The sequence below is a fragment of the Folsomia candida genome, unplaced genomic scaffold, assembly GCF_002217175.1.
Source record: "Folsomia candida strain VU population unplaced genomic scaffold, ASM221717v1 Fcan01_Sc010, whole genome shotgun sequence".
Classification (NCBI taxonomy): Eukaryota; Metazoa; Arthropoda; class Collembola; order Entomobryomorpha; family Isotomidae; genus Folsomia; species Folsomia candida.
The window spans coordinates 1,834,924-1,855,067 of NW_019091202.1; the positions used below are offsets into that span (position 1 = coordinate 1,834,924).

The following is a 20,144-nucleotide window of genomic DNA, read 5'->3' on the forward strand; positions in this document are numbered from 1 at the left end:
ATATCGTCGTAACAATTTTAAAAAGGCTCAAGTGCAGTCAACGTTTAATTTTAAAAAGGCCAAAGTGCAATAGTCCTTCAATTTTGTATAGGCCTAATCCGAAGTGCAGGCAATAGTTAATTTTTAAAACGCCTAAATGCAGAACAAAAAGAAGAAAAGGGCATAACTGCACTCCAAAAATTTTCAACAGTTAATTATTTATCCAAAACCCGTGCTGATATGGTCAACATGAATATTTTAGTCAAATAAGGTTAGGCGTGATATACTGTTTGAAATTTTGTAACCACACCCCCAGGGGGTGTGGTTCTACACACCAAAATTAACTTAATTAAATCATGGCGTGCAATATATCATTTTTCTCAGCCCAATGAGGCAAGCCCAACGGATTATTCGAAATTAGCGAACTTCACCCGCAGGGGGTGTGTGTCTATAGACCCACACCCCCGAAATTTTTATAAATTTTTATAAATTTTTTTATTTATAGCGAAATTTTTCCCTATAGGGAAAAATTGAACCTGATTGAAATTAAAATGCTGGAATTCAATACATCATTTTTTCAGCCTAATGTATTTCTGTATTTCCAAATGGAAATACCCAACTTTTGAACCATGCTGTCGGTTTTCCCGAGATCGAAATCGGTTTTTCCCTACAAAAGTATGGTCTGAGGTACATACATCTGTAACTTTTGTCGCCTTTACCTTATTATTGAGACTGCATTATTGATGCACAAATAAATAAAAAGTTGATTTAAAGATCAATTTGATTCCAAAAAAAATTTCCTTATGCAACACGAGAGTAACATGACTAATTTATGGATACAACTTTTGTGATTTATGTAAAGCCAACAAGTTTATTTTTTTACCGTCGTGTTTTTCCTAGAAATATGTCTCGTTCCGCATCGTTGGCGAGATTGAGATAAATTTTCCTTGAGCTCAATGCCGACAAATTGTTAGCAGTACTTGTTCTACACTTTACATATATGCATAAGAATGAGGAAAGTTTACTTATTTTTATTTAGAGTGTGCCCAACAACATTAATGTTTTTTTGGGTTGAGAGGCATACATGCATACATAAATAAAATACTAATTGTTCACCTTGCTGGGTTACCTTGTCCTCTAAATGTTATAAATATGACCCCCTTCCAATCCCTCGTTGCCAGTACGTAATTACTGTTCATTTCTTCTGCTGAGGAATCCAATATATTGTCTCGTTTGAACTCACCACGAAATCTTTTTTCAAGCTACGCTGGGATTTTTTAGCTAGTTAAGTCAAAATAAATAAAATAAGCGAAAGTGATAAAAGTTACTAGAGTAAGGAACTGATTAAAACGTGCAGGTTGTTCTGATGAGGAAGGGGCTGTGCAGAAAGCATGTGATTGATTCGATCCTATCCTTCCCATGTTATTTATAACATGGTACGAATAGGTCACACCCGGGGGGTTTGGAGTTTTCGATCACATGCTTTATGAACGGCCCTTTATCGAGTTCTACGTTGAAATTTGAGATGTAACCGCTGAATATTGTTTAACCGAATTCAAACAATATTTTGTATAAGTGTGGGCGTTACTTTTTAAATATTTTTAGCCATACCTTAAGGAAATTTTGCCGCTATTTTTGTAATTCTAAACCTTTTAGCCTGTAATCCAACAAACCAATATGATACAAATCAAATTAATCCGAAATGTAATCTGCTGCAGGTTAAGTGATCAACGTATGTAACCTAATGAAAACTACTAAATAATAATTAATAATTTATGTAATCCATGGATGGATTACAGAAAATTTGTTTTTTGGAAACTCTTGGGATTGCCCATCCCTGGCTATAAGTAGTTTCGTCATCCTGCAAAGTTCGCATTTACATCATTCCACAGATACACGCTTGTCAAGTATGTCTGCGATTACAATTTTTGACATTTGTAAAAATTACTTGAGCAAAAGACTACAATTCCCATTCAACTTTGTCGATACGACATGTGCATTATGCAAATAAGTACCTGGACCAAATCGTGTATAAAAAAGTTAGGCTACATTCATACATAATTTATTGTTATTGTCATGTTTTGAATGAAAAAGTCGTCTCGACGCTAAGACAAGGTACTCCGTCTGGGTACATTTCCATGGTGGGGTACACAGATATAAAATTCAGACTGCATTTACTTTTTGAAATGTAACATTATTTTTAAGAGTGCGCCGCCAAATTTTTGTTAAACTATATTCTAAGTAATCTCGTCCCACAATTGTTCTCGTCAACATGTTTTTGTGTTTTTCACGAGTAAACTATTAATACTTTTCATCCGGCTGGATCACCTTGCTGGGAAAAGTTTATAAATATGAGTCCCTTCCATGCCTTGTTGCCAATCGGGTTTGTACTTTCTTGTGACCACTCCCTTCGTCAGTCCCATTAATATTCTCAATTTGCCTCATTTGCACTCATATAAATAACTTGCACCCTTAACGGATGATAAATACAACACGATAAATTATTAAGCGATCAATGTACAACCATAGGGTCGCTTTTATTAGTTCGTTTATTCTGAATAATTTTGAGGCAACCCGTCACCCGCGGAGGTACTAAATATTTATAGTGCTCTGTTTTTGGGTAATGATTACAGATTAGAAAAATAAGTCAAAAACTTATTTAAAAGAATTCACATTTTTATCAATATACGATTTTTGTTAATTATTTTTATAGCGACGCCACGTGTGTTTGGTACACGAGTTCTTCTTAATGCTTACAGTGTCGGACAGATGTCTACGTCCACATAGTCGCGTCAATTTCATTTTCAAATTGTCACTGAACTACTGAACCAATTTTCATCATTGATATATCAAATTCTCACAAATTTAACGTAATTTCATAGCACATTATTAGTTTTCCGCTAAAAAATTTATTTTAGGCCAGAGATGTATTTTAATTCAAAATGAAAACAATTGGATGGACAAAAATCAACGTCCAGTCAGAGAAAACATACAAAAAAAACTGTAATTTATAAGGAATGTTATAACAATTAATTTTTAATATTTGGTTGGGCCTCCGTTCGCTTTAAGGACGGCTTCAAGGCGTCGAGTCATAGAGTTTACCAAATTCTTGGTCACATCTTCAGAAATGGTTTCCCAAACTTCACGAATTCTGGATTTTAGGCCCGGAATTCCTGAAAAAGATTTTTTTCTTATTTCTCTTTCAATGTGTCCCACAGATGCTCAATGGGATTCAAGTCTGGAGATTGGGGAGGCCATTCTAGCTTCGAAATTTTTTTTCTTGAAGTATTCCATGGTGGACTTGGCAGAGTGTTTCGGATCGTTGTCTTGTTGGAAGACAAATCGTCGTCCAAGTCCAAGTTTTCGAACAGATTCCTGGATATTACGGTCAAGTATTCCCTGGTACTTGTATTGGTCCATAATTCCGTCAACAAATTCCATTTTTCCTGCCCCACTTGAAGCCATGCATCCCCACACCATTACCGACCCGCCGCCGTGCTTAACTGTGGGGTTGAGATTTTTTGGATTCAATGCTTCTTTTGGATATCTCCACACTCTACGACGCCCATCTGACCCAAAGACATTGAACTTTGACTCGTCAGTCCATAAAATACTGTCCCAGAATGTTTGTGGCTTGGAAATGTGGTCTCTGGCAAACTTCACTCGTTTGGTTGCATTCCTCGGTACAATAAGAGGCTTCCGGACTGCTCTGTGGGATTTCAAATTTCCCTTGTTCAGTGTTCTTTGGATGGCCCTAGGACTAACTTGTTTGTCGAACATCTCCTTGATCTCGGTAGATAGCTTTGGAGCACTAAGTGAGGGTGTAACGTTGACTTTGTTGAGCACGTGGCGTACTTCTCGGTGAGCCAAAATCGGTTTTCGACCACTTCTGACCTTGTTTTGGACTGAACCATTAGCTCTAAAGTTCTTAATGATTGTCTGGATGGTTGTCCTTGCTAATTTATACTTGGTCCCTATTTGTCTCTGCGACAGCCCCCCTTTTTGTCCACCCTTCCAGTCCTGAATGACAAGATCTCGAATAGCGATAGGAATTTCCTTGCGTGTCGACGCCATCATATTTTTCTGGAAGAAAATTATTTAAAAATTAATGCGGCATATGTTATTGATAGATTTATTAAGTTACCTGATTTTATAAATTGGAGAGATTTTTGTTGTTGACAATTAAAGTGAAGTGGACGTAGACTTTTGTCCGCTCAAATTTCATCCTCTCTCGCTCTGCACTATGATTCTCAGTTTTCCCAGAATTTTCAGAAATAACTCATATGTTTTATGAAATTACGTTAAATTTGTGAGAATTAGATATATCAATGATGAAAATTGGTTCAGTAGTTCAGTGACAATTTGAAAATGAAATTGATGCGACTATGTGGACGTAGAGATCTGTCCGACACTGTATTTGCCATTGGCGACAAAACGCCTCCATAATCGTAACCCAAAATAAAGGACTACTTATCTTCGTACTGATTCATAAAAGACCGAAGTGCAGTCGATGTTTAATTCAGAAAAGACCTAAGTGTGCAGAAAAAAAGTAAAAAAAGACCTATGTGCAACACTGTAAATAATTTTGAGACAACTCGTCTCCCACGGAGGTACTATACTGCTCTATTTTTGGGTAACGATTACGGAGACGTTTTGTCACCAACGGGAAATAAGTCAAAAACTCGTCTCCAAAGGATTTAGAGTGTACCACTTTGTATCAACCCGTTTTCTGGACAGAACAAAGTTCTTATGAGATAAATGTTTAAATATACGGTCGATAGTCTTAGAGCCCCCCTATCGAGTCGCACTGCGCCTTTTGATTTTCTACATAGGCAGGTATGTATTGGTACGTAGAGATATATATATAAATCTGCATGTGAACGTCCATATGTTACGTCATTATGTAAAAATATTTGTAAATGGTTCTGGATCCCAACTTTACCCGTGTTAAACGTAATATTAAAAGGATAAGGGAGGGGTGGGTGGGTGGGTGGTGTAATGGTCCGCGTTTTCTGATGACGTTATTGCTGTTGCACGTCCCCCAAGGAAGTAGGGAACGTGCAACACTGGGCAAATTGAAAGATCCGGATTCAGCTCAGCCTTTTGCTCAGTTAATCTAGTAAAAAATTATTACTTAATAAATATGGGGGAAAAAATTGAAAAATTTATACTAGCTCAATAGTTATGCTGTTTTAAGTGTTTTGAAGAAAACAATGTCCCCTGAAGTCAAGGGGTGTGGTCAGACATTTTTGCTTATCCAGGTCATCATGCGGCACAATGTGTGTGAAAAGACGCCTTAATTTCCAAAAATTAAGTGACCACCCATTTCGATACCTATTAGCGCTTCCATTCAATAGGATGACTGACAATGAGGAGGTGCGAGGTGGTTATCGCCGATATCCACCGGACTAATTTTAAATTGTTCCGGGCCAGAAATAATCGGACCCGTGTTTTTTCGTTTTCCTGAATGGGCATGTTAACGCCCTTGGCGGAATTTTCAAAAAAAAATTCCGCCAAAATTCGGATTTCTAAAAACGCTGTAACTTTTCGAATTTCAACCCGATTTCAAAAAATAAACCCATTTTTTGTTCAGAATTACATCCCTGAAAATATAAAAATTTATTTTTAAAAAACTTTTAATTTTCAAAAAATTATCGTTTTTTGGGTTTATAAAAATTCAGAAATTTTTTTAAATGACTTTTTATATTTTCAGGGATGTAATTATGAACACAAATTGGGTTTATTTTTTGAAATCGGATTAAAATTCGAAAAGTTACAGCGTTTTTAAAAATCCAAATTTTGGCTGAAATTTGTTTTGAAAATTCCGCCAAGGGCGTAAACATGTCCATTCAGGAAAACTAAAAAATACGGGTCCACTTATTTTTGAATGTGAACAATTTAAAATTAGTCCGGTGGATATCGGCGATAACCACCTCACACCGTCGCATTGTGAGTAAGGTAGAGAAAAACTGATCTACAACGAGGTGGTTGTATCACTGCTACTAAAAACTGGTTTCAATCGACTACCTTTAATCTTACTCATCTAAATCCATACATACTTCGAGCAGACTAAATTATGCACGCGAGGTTCACTTGGTACATTATAAGTACCTAAAGCTGAATAATTTGATGTAAAAACTCTTCATAAATGCACAGGTCAGACAAGTTTGTCATCAATCTTCTTAAAACCACCAGTAAAAAATTAAGTAACTTAACACAAGCACTTGTGCAGAATTTAATGGGCTTAACTTGGCAAAAACGCGAACTTTCACTATGCAAAAGTATTAAAGCTGTACATACATATTTACATAATTTCCCATGGTGAAAATTCCCAGTTGTGCCGGCTTATGTAAAACCATCGCCATTCTGAAAAGTTCTCCAGTGGCTCACTAACTATTAGATATTGATTCACCCTTATTCCTGGTTTGAAGAAAATCGGTGAGAAATATGTGTCTCGGCCATGTGCGTTGTAAGCATGGTCAAACTGTCAATACATAAAACCACCCTAGAACGACATGTTTGTAATCTATTAGTCAAAACTGGTTTCGATGATGAACTACCTTAATTTTATGTGTCTACTTTAAGGGAGCGTCCATAAATCACGTGATCGATTAGAGGGGGGGAGGGGGTCTGAAATTTGTCACCAATTATCACGAGGGGGGGGGGGGGTAAGTGGTCAGATGTCACGTGACATGAGTAAAGTTTTGTATATGCCAATAAATGTCATGAGAGTTATATATAAATTCTCTTGGCATACCTCACACACGTTATATAAATTTGATTTTCATTTTGCATATTTAAAAACTTGCTTCGACTTAAAATTCTTATGTCGGAATGGCGTATTAAATGGTTATTTATACATTTGTGTAGCTCAAATTTGATTAATGAGTTAAACAACACTGGAATAATATTGTTATTCCGGACAACATAATTTAATTTGAGCACCATCAACTCCTGTCACGTGACCGGTGGGGGGGGAGGGGTAGCGAAATTATCACCAACGGTCACCAAGGGGGGGGAGGGGGTCAAAATTGTCCAAAAATCGATCACGTGATTTATGGACGCTCCCTTTGCGTCAATTTATGCGTTTTTACAAACACGTTCATTTGGTATATACATACATATATTATTATACACAATTGCTTCCCTATGGCTTAAAGATAATTTGGCTTAAAAATCACTTAAGCATTATTTAATTATCCAGTTTTAATCTAGATCATCTCCAACATAAAGATGTACAGGTACATCCTTTATTGACAGTTATGAAGTAAATAGTGCTTTATACAAAGGTACACTTACTAAAAATTGAGCGACTGAGCTAATCTTGCTGGGCAGGTTTGGTTAGGGCTTCGAGCAGGGTTGGGCAATACTAGGATAACTCGTAATCCGAAATCCAGTAATCCCAGCAGAAAATGCAAATTTTAAGTAATCCACAAACAAGTAGTCAAACTATATTTTTTATAAGTTTGCGCCTGACTATTTAAATTTTTTAGCCAAACGGTAGACATATTTTTAGTCAAATGTATGTCTGCCGAGTTGCTAAAAACCACAATTTTTAGTAAGCCGAAACCTTTTAAGCTGTAATCTAACAAACCAGGCTATCAAATTAATCTCAAATGTAATATACTCCACCTTAGCAATCCAAAGAATACTTTTAAACAATTTTTCTATAATCCGTCCAAACTCTTAGGTTTGCCCATCCCTGGCATTCAATTTTGTCGATACGACTTACGAATCATTATTCAAATAAGTACCTGGACCAAATCGTGTACATAAGTTTAGTTTCATACATAATTTACTGTTATTGTTCTGTTTTGAATGTATAAAAAGTCGTCTCGAGACTAAGACAAGGTACTCCGTTGGGGTACATTTCACTAGTGATAGGTACACTCTTAAAAATAATGTTACCATTTTGAACAGTTAATACACTCTGGATTCGATCTTTAGTAAACTATACAAAATCCTGGGTAACGTTAACTTGATAAAGAGTACATAAAGTTTGCTCTGGATTATGTACAGGGTGGCTAAAATGTCACGCTACAATGGAAAATTTGTCAATAGGAAAAATCCCTAAATCTCCATTAATTACAAAATCTTTTGTTGAGATTTTTACAATTATTACCTGATGGGACATTGATGACGAAATTCTTAAAATGTTGAATTTTACAGACAAAATTTCGGGAACTAATGGAAAGTTACGAATTTTTCTCATCGAAAAATTTTACATTGTAGCCACATTGGCATTTTAAACACCCTGTATAAATAGTTTCGATCGTATTGGATTTGGAGTGCATCTACTTTTCAAAATGGTTTGATCATTTTTAAGAGTGTATCCCTAAATTTTTGTTAAACTCAATTTTAGGTATTCTCATCCCACACTTGATATCGTGAACAGTTTGTATTTTTCGTCGAATTTCGTACATACATAAACTATTTATAAATTTCATTCTGCTGGGTCACCTTGCTCTGCAAATTTTATAAATATGGGTCCCTTCCATGCCTTGTTGCCAATCGGGTTTGAACTTTCTTCCGACCACTCCGTTTCTCAGTCCCACACATATTCTCAACTTGCCTCATTAGAACTTTTATATCATTCTGTAAAAGTAGCTTGTATCCTTAACTGACAATACAATACATTTCGATTATTAGGTGACATATGTATACCGAAGTTTCATGATTTCTTTACATCCACATAATTCAGTCATAACCCAGTCTCGAGTTCCCCACAGGCTTTTCTACATATGTAGGTCTTTCAGTGAAGGACGTTCACTCTAAATAGATAATGTTGAGACAAATCGTAACCCCCGGAGGTAATATATTACAGTGCTCCATTTTTTTTGTTATGAGTACCGAGACAAAAAGAAAAGTCAAAACCTTGTGTATTTACCAAACACACGTGACGTCGTTATTTTAAAAGATTGAACAAATTTATCACAACAAATATAAATATGAGGGGTTATTTAAGCATTGATTTTCTTAAAGTAACGATGTCGTTTGGCACATTACTTATTTCCCGGTGGTGATAAAATATCTCCGTATTTATTTACCAAAAAATTGAGGACTTCAGCGGTTACGATTTGTTTCCAAGTTACTTACAGTGGTCAGTTTCTCGCTATCTGGACACAACACAGTTCTTGTGAAATACGTATTAAAATCCACGGTCAATTGGCAACATCTTTAAGCAACGACTAACACCTTCAAAACATCACACCCGCTCAGGATCCTCAACAATGAGTAAAATACTACATTTCTTCATGGTAGTTCTCCATCTGCCGTTATGGCTTTTCGCTCCCTTCCAGCTTTTGGCATTTGTTCCGATTTACCTGGTCAGAAGTGCGGTAAAATTGTTGGCATTCATGGTAAGAGAAATTTGCATAAAAAATTAGAACTTTGTTAAAAAATTAGAACTTTTTTTAAATTGTGAAAACAATTTCAGTTTAGACCCGACTTGATTTCCATGCTTGCCCCGCTGGACGGAATGTTCGCGGCGGATGAGATGTACATCTGTCCAAGGAACACGGTCGTGGGTTGCATGGTGCTCGAAGGGATTACAAATTCGGACCTTATCTGGGAAATGTTGCGGAAAAATATTTTGGAAGCCCGATGTGAAAAAGATCCGGGACAGTTGATGTATCCCGAATTGCGGAGAACTATAACGCACTGGTTGGGATATCCTTTCTGGACTGAGAGTGAATTACCCTATGGTGGAATCCGTACCCACGAAAAGGGTACGTTGAGCTGATGTATGATAACAAATTAATGATGCGCCAGGTTGTTACCCGTATTATCTACGCGGACTTTTTGGAGATATGTACCCGGCCCGGACCCGGCTATTTTCAAGTATACGTTTTACTCCGTCGAGTAATTCAAAGGTTCAATGTATTTACTTGAAATTCAGAACCTCTCAGAAAGTAATTTTCCCATCCCGCTAGTTTAATTTTTTTACAAAGAACATATTAAGATGGATTTGTACAATTTTATGTGGAAAATATCCTACACCTTTTTTAACTGTTTTCAATTTTGAAACTTTTTTAAAATTAAACAAAAATCCGACAAATTTCCGTTATTATCTTAGTGGATGCGTCAATACCCGGCCAGGTTGTAGGATACCCGGCAAACATTTCTGTCAAAATTCCCGGGAGTTTCCACAATTCTGGGGCAATCATATAAAAACAATGTGGACTAATTTTTAACTATTTAATTAACAGAATTAAGCCTCGAAGAACTGCACAAATTCCAGGCCCAACTAACATTTCTACCCTACCGGAAAAATGCGCCGTTATGGGAGCTCGTTGTGATTAAGAGGATTATGGATGGACCAAACACTTCTGCCGTTTTGTTCCGGTTTCACCACGCCCTTGCCGACGGGCCCGCCATGCTTTCACTTCTCCGCAAAATGACAAGTCTGCAAACTCCCAAAATTTGTAAGCAAGTTGTTCCCGCACCAACAAAGGGTACGGGTTATGAGGCGCTCAGGATCTTAGGAGCACCGTACGATATTATCAACCAGGAGAAAGTATTGGGCAAAAATGATTGGCTAATCAAAGATAAGCAGGTGAGTCCAATTTTTTCAGGGTGAAACTAGATATTTAAAAGAATATTGATTTGTGTAATTACTTCGGCCACCAGGGTAAGTAAAACCCCGGGGTTTTGATATTGAAAACCCATATCCAAGGGTTTTACCTGGGTAGTCGGGGTAGTCGGGGTAGTCGGGGTTTTGGGGGCAAACTGACTCAGTGTCTCATGTATTAAGTTCAAAAATTAATGAAAAAAATCAGTTTTTCAGTAATTTAACAACAAAACTGCTTATTAATTATATTTGAATAAGTAATTGATTAATAGAATTGCTAGTAATGCCCTGTTATCATATTTTGTAAAATTCGAAAACCCCGACTACCCCGACTACTCGTGGGTATTGCTCAAATTTGCTACCCCAAAACCCACCAAAACTCGCAATGCCCCAATACCCCAAAAACCCGGGGTAGCATACCCTGTCGGCCACTAATGATTCACTACGAATTGTTTAAGACTTCAATTAATCAAAAGGTTAGTAATTTTTTTACCAGGGTTGGACCCAGTGCGACTTCAACGCACACTATTCTACCGTAGCTGCCCGACTCCGTTTCCATTCCAGTGAATCGATCCCATTCAGCATAATTCGTCAGGTGGGAGGGGCCCACGGGATGTCGGGAACTGCGGTGTTGCACTCGGCCATGTTGGGGGCTGTGAGAAAGTCGTATTTTCCTAATGAGGCAAAATCCATTTCCCGCGTAACGGTGCAGACCCCACAGCTCTCCGTGTTGGGGAAGGGACGACGTCTCCTTGGAAATAATGTGTAGGTAACTCGAACTTTATGGAGGGCTGATGATTATAAAATGGAACCTGTTTTCAAACTATACACGGATTAAATACCGAGTTGAATCAAAAAATAGAGCCAAAAATTAGGAATTTCGTGGGGCTTATCTTTCCGTATGAAGAAAAATATTATAGGCAAAGTTCAATTTTTGAGTTATTTTTCTCTCCCTTTTTCCTCCACGGAACGAAATACAAGGTGGGCACGTGACTTTGCCCCGAAATATTTTTCTTCAAAAGGGCCATTCAATGGAATGCTGAGCGCCACGTGATTCCGAATTTTTGGCTTGATTTTTTTTGACATAGCTCGGTACACAATCCCCGTGTAGCTTGAAAAAAGGTTTCATTGTATGTCAGTACGACCCATCCCGACGTCGCCAAAAAGTTACCTTGTCCCCATTTGGAAACATGTCCAACGGGAAGTTTAAGCTATGTAAACACAATCTGCGTTTAAAGTAGGGTTTGTTTGCTACAAAAACTTTACGTTAATTAATTTCAGCACGTTTGGATGGTACTCGGCCCACATGGGGGAACTTAATGTAGTAAAACGTCTCCTTGAGACGCACGAAGGTCTCCTCGCCATGAAAAGATCGGCCTGCCCGGTAGCGTTGGCTGTGTTCGTGCGCGCCCTGGGTAGCCTGCCGCGCCCCGGGATAAGGAAGTTTTTCCAGGGGAGACACCAAGATGAAAAAATTTTCGTCTACAATATACCCGCGCCGGGAGAAGTTGATAATTTTTGCGGGTATAATATCAAGCATATCGAGATGACGGTGGGATCGTATGCGGGGAATGCAGGTTAACCAAATATGTATATACATATTAAGGTTCCCTTGTGTGAGGGTTTTGAACTTGGATTTTTGTGTCTCAAGTTTTCCCATGTTCATTTATGCATTTTGAAGAATATGACAATCTTATTGTATCTAAAAAAACGATAATTTTAGATTTACCAAATTATGGGGTTAGAATTTTATTTTTTTGTTACATGGGAAAATAGAGAGAAATAATCAGTAAAAATTAAAAATTTTCTTATGGAAGAAAAAAAATTAAAATTCTAACATCCAAACTTTGCACCCTGAAAATTATAGTAACTTGGATTAACCAAAATCTTCATTTTGTAAAACAAATCCAGTAGGATTAACAGGTGGCAAAATTAAGAAGAGAAAGTTGAGACATACAAATTTACATTTAAAACCGGGGATTCAAGAGAACCGTAATCTTTTAAACAATTTGTTTCATCTTAAATTGCAATACGTTTTCTAAAAATGATCTCCAGGTCTCGCAATTACTTTTATCACTGCTGGAGGTAACTTGAGAATTGGGGTGCTCGGTGATGAAAACGTCCTCTATGGGAAGGATCAGGCAAAAGAGATAATTCTAAATTTTATGGAGGAGCTGGAGGCACTAAAGAATGCGATACCACTATCAAAAGAAACTTATTGTGGGGTGTAAAATAAATATGTACGGATGAAATTATTAACTGGGCAAAAAACAAGTAAATAAAGCCTTTCAATTTATTTTTTCACGACAAAATGTAAAACAAACATTTCTGCCAAAATAAATAATTGTTCAACATATTGAAGCCCCCTATGCAGGTGGATATTTAACATTAAACATCCATTACAAGAAGAGTGGAAATGTTTCTATTGAGAATAATAAACTCTTTTCTACCAAAAATTTTTCAAAAATTTCAAATAGGATTTTTTTAAGTTATAAACTTAAACCCATGTTCGGGAACACTAGTAATTAAATGCAGGTATGGTGCTTACATATGTACATTCATTGATTTATTTTTGCTCGTTATCAAAACAATTCCAACGAGTTAGTAAACAATACCGCACACAGTCATATCGTTTGATAATGCAAATCATCATCTGCGATTTTGTGACTGGGCAAAGTTGAGGTGTTAAATAAGCTTTATTAGCACAGCCTAACATTATTTGCATTGATAAACCGACAATTTCCACTAACGTTGAGGCATATGCAGGCTTCCTGGTAGTTCACATAGTATGTATAATATATTGTTAAGTTGGCTCCAGTGCCAAAGTAAATAGGTTTTCACGCTTATCTGGCATACCGGAGCGTATCAGGCAACTTTTTCATGTCTGCGTGGTTGTGTTATCTTCCACATCGCTAAATGTTAGCGATCTAATGCGCAGTTTATAAAGGGTGTTAATAAAGTCCGATCCCATGCATTTTTTGGAGCGTGGTTGTTACAAATTCAGCTGGAACTTTTGAACCAGTGAAGTTATTTATTTCAAATTTTTACCATGGGAGGAACAACTAAACGTGTAAGTCATGAGCATCTTAGAGTTGAGATACAAACATTGCATCAGCAGGGGCTTAAACCTACAGAAATTGTGCAAAAATTGGGCTGCAGCCGCAGAACTGTTTGGAAATGGAAGAATAAAAATTTTGTCCACGACAAAAAGCGACCAGGGCGACCCAGAAAGGTGTCACCTACCACAAAAAGAATGATTAAAAACAGACTTTGCAAGAAAACCGGTAGTTCATTACGTAATTGAGCAAGGGAGTTAAATGACTCAAAACGCTATAAAGAGAAGAAGAAGCAAATTAACTGTGTGACCGTGCAAAAATTTGTGAAAACTACGAAGTGGGGTCACACAGCTTACAAACTAACCAAAAAAACCTCTCATGTCACAAAAATATATCGATGACCGTCTGAAATTTGAAGAACTCCTTCAGAAAAGTGCCCATTTGAGTGAAAAAAGACTTGGTGAAGAATTGCGCAGTCACATCCTTTGGACTGACGAATCTATTATTGAACTATATCCAAAATTGAACCAACAAAATGTTCGTTACAGGACAGAAAACAAATCGGATGTACCATCAAGAGCGATCCCAAAATTCGGGCTTAAAGTTATGGTAGCGGGTGGATTTTGTGCACGTTGCGTGACCCCTCTACATATCATACCAAAAGGCCAATCAGTTAATGCAAAGCATTATATGGAAAAAATATTACCTATCTATTTCGATAGCATGGGGAACAAGGAAATATTTCCGAATGAAAGAAAAATAGTTTTCATGCAGGATGGTGCTATAGCCCATACAGCAAAAGCGAGTTTGAGTCTCATCAAGACGCAAGTTTCAACGGTCTGGAGCAAGGGGGTGTGGGCCGCTAACGGCCCAGATTTGAATCCCCTGAAGAACCAGTGGTCCATACTTAAGGAAAATGTATACAAAGAGCCACAACCCCGGACGAGGGAAGAGCTAGTAAAAAAAAGTTCAAGATGTATGGAATTCGATTTCCAGAGGCACATTGGAAAAATTAGCACAGAGCCTTAAACAAAGAGTTGAGGGCATGGTTAAAGTAAATGGTAACAAGACCAAATACTAAGGTAAATATGTCGAACATTTTTTGTAAGTATCACGGGTAGTTTTTTTTATACTAGCCTTCACTTTTTTACAGGAAAAATGGGATCGGACTTTATTAACACCCTGTAATAATTTTATTCATTCTTCAACTACTCTCGTTTACGCATATTGCACGTAAAAGAGTATTGAACTAATATTTCTATAAAACAAAATGGAGGCTATGGAAGTTGGTGAAGAATGTGTTTCTACAGAATCGCTTACATCCTGGTTTGACTATCTCGCGTTGGAATCTTTTCTTGGATCTGGATCGTTCGGTTATGTCTTCAAGGCGGTAAGTTTTGCCTAATTTTTTGTAAATCCTAAGCCAGAAACGTATTTTACACGTGACTTCTCTCTCGATCTCCCAACCCAGCATTTGGCACGATTATTGGATAATTACAATTATGAAGTTGAAAATTCGTACTTAAAAAATAATTTAATCGCATAATATTTTAGGTCAGCGGACAGGTCAATCTTTCCGCAGTGAAAGTCATATTTATCGACGAGCTTAGAAACCAGCCGGACGACCAAGACGAGAAACATCGCGTCTCCCGAGAATACAAACTAATGAGGGGAAAGAAACACGACAATTTGGTCGCAATACTAAAAGCAACCGACACACCATTTACTAAAGAAGACGTCAAGGTCCTTCAAAATATTCAATGTCTTCAGAACAATGATGACGTACTGGAACAACTTTATGCTTTATCTTTTCGAGCACAAAAAAGAACACGAATTCCCACCATCTGTCTCCAAATGGAGTTATGCGGTAACACGTTGCGTGCCTGGTTGAACAGAAATAATGAGATGGACAACCCTGACTTACACCCAGTTCGCCGGCGTATAGTTAAAGACATGTACGAAGGGCTAAAGTATCTTCACAGCAATAACATCATGCATCGGGACTTTCGCCCAGAAAATATTATGTTTTCATTCTCAACATCGGGGGAAGAGTTCGCATTTCCAGTAAAAGTGGGTGATTTTGGATTGTGTCGGCAGATCCATGGGGGGCACACTAAAACTAAAACCCTGACCGCTGGTGTAGGGAATGCCACGTATCAGGCCCCAGAAACGAAATCATCGAAATATGGAATTCCCGCGGATTTGTATTCCTTTGGATTGGTGTCATGGGAAGTTTTCCAGATAATTAAGCAGAAAGATACGATTTCAATGTTCGACAAGTTAGTTAATGATGATGAAATAAGCCTGGTTGAACAGAAGGACTGGTGGCTTCGGTACTGGGGAGTCTTGATTTTGTGTCTTACGCAAAGACACGTCGAATATAGATTGACGGGACATCACGAAATATTGCTGATCGACCCTTTTAAATCTGAGTTTACTGTATACAGTAAACTCAGATTTAAAAGGATTCTATATAATCACATGCGCAATAGCGTTCTTTCACCCTTGAACCAGGCGATACTGTGAATATTAATATTAAAGATGCCACAAACAAATCTTACGAGTTTAAAGCGGATAATATTACTTTTAATGGGGCTAATCCTTCCATCCATCAACAGATTATAATGAACATTACAGGAAACTTCTGTACAATTAAAGATTTGAGCTTGGAGTCTTTACACATATATGGTAGTAATAACAGTATCAGTAACGTAATTTGTAACCATGTGAATATTGTGGGAGAAGGGAATCAATTGAGTAACGTTCGTACCTTACACATCTATGAGGGTAAATTCGGAATTGCTTTATTTGGTAAAAATAATGTTTTACAATCGTTCAAATGTTGCCCTATCCCTCTTAAAAGTACTGAAGATCGTGTATTTTGCACTTATTCAACGCATGATAACAATGTGGCTTTTTTGCAATCATATATCCACATATGCATTTATGTGACAGATTTCAGCGAATCATGTACACTTGAAAATGGTATTGTACGAAATGCCTTAATTAAGGGAAGAGGACATGTTTTGAAGAACATTAAGTGCATAAATTCTATTGAGATTAATAGGAAAGACCATAGAACAATTGATGTAGATGCTGTCAAATTCATTGATTTGTCTACAAACCCGTTTCGACACTGATACCTTTGAAAGCGTGAAACTCCACGATACGGAGGATTCACCCCCTGGTTATATACGTTTGTAACTGCTTATTTTTTTCAAAATTCATTAAAAGGTCACGAAACAACTTTCGATTTTCCACTCAATTTAAATTCTTATAATAGCCACACATTCCCCCAACTTGTTTTGATTTGTAAAATGTTTTGAAATTATTCGAAGTTTTTAATTTTTATAACCATGCAAATTATTTTACTGTGTATTAATTTTTGAAAATATGAAAATGGTATTAATTTATACAAATTTTTGAAATTGTGCATTTGGTTTAATTTGTACTAATTTTTTTAATCATGGATTTTTGTGTAAATATGTATGCACATAAAATTTAAAATTATGTACATTTTTCAGATAATGATGTTTTTTTAGTTTGGAAGGGAAGCACCGAATTTTTCTAGTAAATTTTTTTACATAGTAAAATATGTCTCCCACGATTTGCAAACTATTTATTTCGCTCGAACCTCAATTTGCACCACATGTTCTAAATTAAAGTTTTAGTTTCATGAAATTATATGTAATTTGGGAAAACTTAAGGTTGAATTGTACAGCAGGTTATTGTCGCTTGTTAATTAAACAAGTCGCCGCAGCATTAACAAAATTCCGAGTAGCTAACAAAACCTTGCATTAATTCCAAAATTCCGAATTGGCAACAGGTCATATCAGAAATCCGTTGTAATATTGAACATAAACTCCTTACTCATATTCTAATTTCGATATCGTTCAAGCTTTGTTGCAAAATGTGTCGCAAATGCGGTCCCCAAATTTAAGGCAATATAATTACAAACGAATTACAGTCGAAGAGTTTCATATTTACATAACTTCGAATTACCAACAACATTCCCAATTGGTTAAAAATTCGGAATCTATCTAGCGATTCCGCTCTGTCATTGTCCATAGGTCTATGGACCTATGGATTATACTAAAATTTAGCAAGATATGTACTGTACGGGTGAAGATTAGCTCGTGAAAAAGCAATGTTGGGACTCGCAAAACAGGGAGAACTGGGGCGCACCACTGCTTTTTCACTCTAAGCTCCACCTGCGCAGTACATATCTTGCCCCATTTTAGTGTAGCTTAAAATGCTAACCAAAATTCCATAATTCGATCGTGTCATACTAATATGTAAAATGCAATTATTTTGCAAAGTTCAACATATTGGAAAATTGGGGTCCAAAATCAAGGCAGCGGCCAAATTCTAGTATAAAATAATTTTTAAAATTATTTCCCGTCATTTTTGACCAAAAGTTGGACGAGTTTGAGTCAAAATCCAAAATTAGCAAATAATTCACACATTTTGGCTCAGATCTCGAAAACCACCAATCTACGCCCCCAATATTATTACAGATTCTTCATGTACACAAAATTACGAAAATTTTAAGCTATTAAACTTGAAAATCGTTCGAGTGCGAAAAAACACGATCTCATTGTATATATCTATCTTAACTATCTTAATAATACGGAAAATGCAATTATTTTGCAAAGTTCAACATATAAGAGACTTGGGGTCCGAAATCGAGGCAGCGGCCAAATTCTAGTGCAAAATAATTTTTAAAATTATTTCCGGTGATATTTGACCACGTTTGAACGATTTTGACATAAAACTCAAAATTTGCAAAAAATTCGCACATATTATCTCAGATCTCAAAATCCACCAATGGGCCCCCCCAATTTTATTACGGATTTTTGATCTACTCAATTTTACGCAACTTTTAAGGTATCTAACTTGAAAATCGTTAGAGCGCGAAAAAAACACTATTTCATTGTATATATCTATCTTAATTAAATATTTTCTCATAAAAAAAATTATGACCTCCTGGCTTCTATCTTTTCAAACTTACTTAAAATTATCGATTTTCTTATGCAATAAAATCGTCATTTTTTAAAAGGTCCACAGCGATGAACAGGTTTAATGTAAGAATGAGACACACAAATTTAAATTCAGAACCCGTATGCAATATGCAATGGACCGGACCCTTAATATTAAATCGAGAATGCATTTACTTTTGCCAATGGTAACACTATTTTTAAGAGTGTGAACATAAATATGTACACATAAAAGTAAATGAATATTTTGGAGAGAAGATTCATTTCGCTACATATTTATGTACATGCATTCTTAAATAAATACTCATTCCGTGCAAAAATACGGACACAATTTGCAAGTGGAGTAGTTTAAGTGGAACATAAAAATAAAACAACAGAGTTGCACAGTATGGACAAGTGTGTGAGTAATGAGGTATCCGATCGACTGCCAAATTCTTGTCGTTGGCTCACTTCTGTTCGGGACAAAAAGGATGATTGATGGGGAGACGGGAGCTAATAGCTTTTGCCTGTTTTTGGGAAGGGGGTCGTGCATGAAAAATGTGTAGTTTTTTGTTCCAGACGGTTTCTTAACTAATGATTAATTTTTTATCTCAACTTTTTAGGAACAGGTTTTATGTCTATAAATAGTGTTACATATAAATCTGACATATGTAATCAGCCAGGTACCAATTTCTCGGTAGTACATTTGCTACCGATTGGTATAAACAATTATGCGGATCTGTAAAAATTTGGTACGGATATGGTGAAACTTTAATTCCGAGCTATTACTACACCGTATTACTTGTCAAGACCAACCGCTTTGTATTACTTTAATACTGGATTTCTAAGAGTGTAAGTTAAGATGATGTTATTGATTTAGCTGTTTCAAAATTTTACACAAAAACTCCAAATTTTTGCGCTTCAGAAAATTTGACGTTTGGTATTAATTTAATACTGGATTTCTAAAAGTGTAAGTACATAATTATTAGAAAATTAGAATACGTAATGTAGGTGCAGCCCCTAATTTTCGTTCTCGGTCGGAAATGAGGACAAGATTGATTATTCCGTTGGTGAGGGACAAGGTGTAAAAGTGGGTTTGAGACATAAAAAGATGAGAATTGTCTTTTCCATGCTTTTGTTACTTAAAGCGGAGGAGCCATTACATAAATAACTTTGTGTGACTGCGATGCGTCAAACCATGCAAAATTTTTAAACAGGGTTCCAAATATGTTGGGATATTGAAAATATGCACAATTTGAGTTTGCACGGTACTTTATGAATTTGTGTAATTTTGTAAAGCATAAAAATAAATAGACACCTATTATACATAAATATAAATTCCGGTAAATGATTGGTAAGAATAAGATTGACCAAAAAATAAAAAGTGATAGAATAAATAACTTTTATCAACAATTGGTAATTGGTACAATGGTTAAATTAATATTGCCCAAAAATGAACTACTCCCGAGATAATAACATTTTAAATATGAGCCTCTACTAAACCGAACGAAAAAAATATTGTCAAATTTGTCCCATTTATCCCACTTTCTCCCATTTTTACCA

At 36.4% G+C, this 20,144-nt stretch overlaps 2 protein-coding genes across 6 annotated transcripts; both read left to right on the forward strand.

The window, feature by feature from the left end:
- Positions 1-7,114: 7,114 nt before the first annotated feature.
- On the forward strand, positions 7,115-13,005 carry LOC110854517. 5 transcript variants are annotated; one of them, XM_022102951.2, is made up of 7 exons: positions 7,115-8,789; positions 9,068-9,338; positions 9,416-9,707; positions 10,188-10,534; positions 11,046-11,314; positions 11,831-12,126; positions 12,605-13,005. In XM_022102951.2, exons 2-7 carry the CDS (start codon positions 9,210-9,212, stop codon positions 12,778-12,780), a joined length of 1,509 nt encoding a protein of 502 aa, XP_021958643.1. In that variant the 5' UTR covers positions 7,115-8,789; positions 9,068-9,209; the 3' UTR covers positions 12,781-13,005. The 5 variants fall into 5 exon arrangements, with proteins under 5 accessions (XP_021958643.1, XP_021958642.1, XP_021958644.1 ...); XM_022102950.2 differs by having other exon boundaries at positions 9,078-9,338; XM_022102952.2 differs by having other exon boundaries at positions 7,115-8,722.
- Positions 13,006-14,825: 1,820 nt separating this feature from the next.
- Positions 14,826-17,022, forward strand: LOC110854778 (cyclin-dependent kinase-like 1). Its single transcript, XM_022103224.2, has 2 exons — positions 14,826-14,995; positions 15,160-17,022. The coding sequence occupies exons 1-2, from the start codon at positions 14,876-14,878 to the stop codon at positions 16,129-16,131; spliced, it is 1,092 nt and encodes a 363-aa protein (XP_021958916.1). The 5' UTR covers positions 14,826-14,875; the 3' UTR covers positions 16,132-17,022.
- The last annotated feature ends 3,122 nt before the right edge of the window (positions 17,023-20,144 follow it).

What these genes read in the sequence shown, in the direction of transcription:
- LOC110854517 (XM_022102951.2), top strand. Translation starts at nt 9,210, where the DNA reads ATGAGTAAAATACTACATTTCTTCATGGTAGTTCTCCATCTGCCGTTA. An exon ending in TAAAATTGTTGGCATTCATG is followed by an intron (nt 9,339 to 9,415) that starts GTAAGAGAAATT and finishes AAACAATTTCAG; the next exon opens with TTTAGACCCGACTTGATTTC. An exon ending in GGCTAATCAAAGATAAGCAG is followed by an intron (nt 10,535 to 11,045) that starts GTGAGTCCAATT and finishes TTTTTTTACCAG; the next exon opens with GGTTGGACCCAGTGCGACTT.
- LOC110854778 (XM_022103224.2), top strand. Translation starts at nt 14,876, where the DNA reads ATGGAGGCTATGGAAGTTGGTGAAGAATGTGTTTCTACAGAATCGCTT. An exon ending in TCGGTTATGTCTTCAAGGCG is followed by an intron (nt 14,996 to 15,159) that starts GTAAGTTTTGCC and finishes ATAATATTTTAG; the next exon opens with GTCAGCGGACAGGTCAATCT.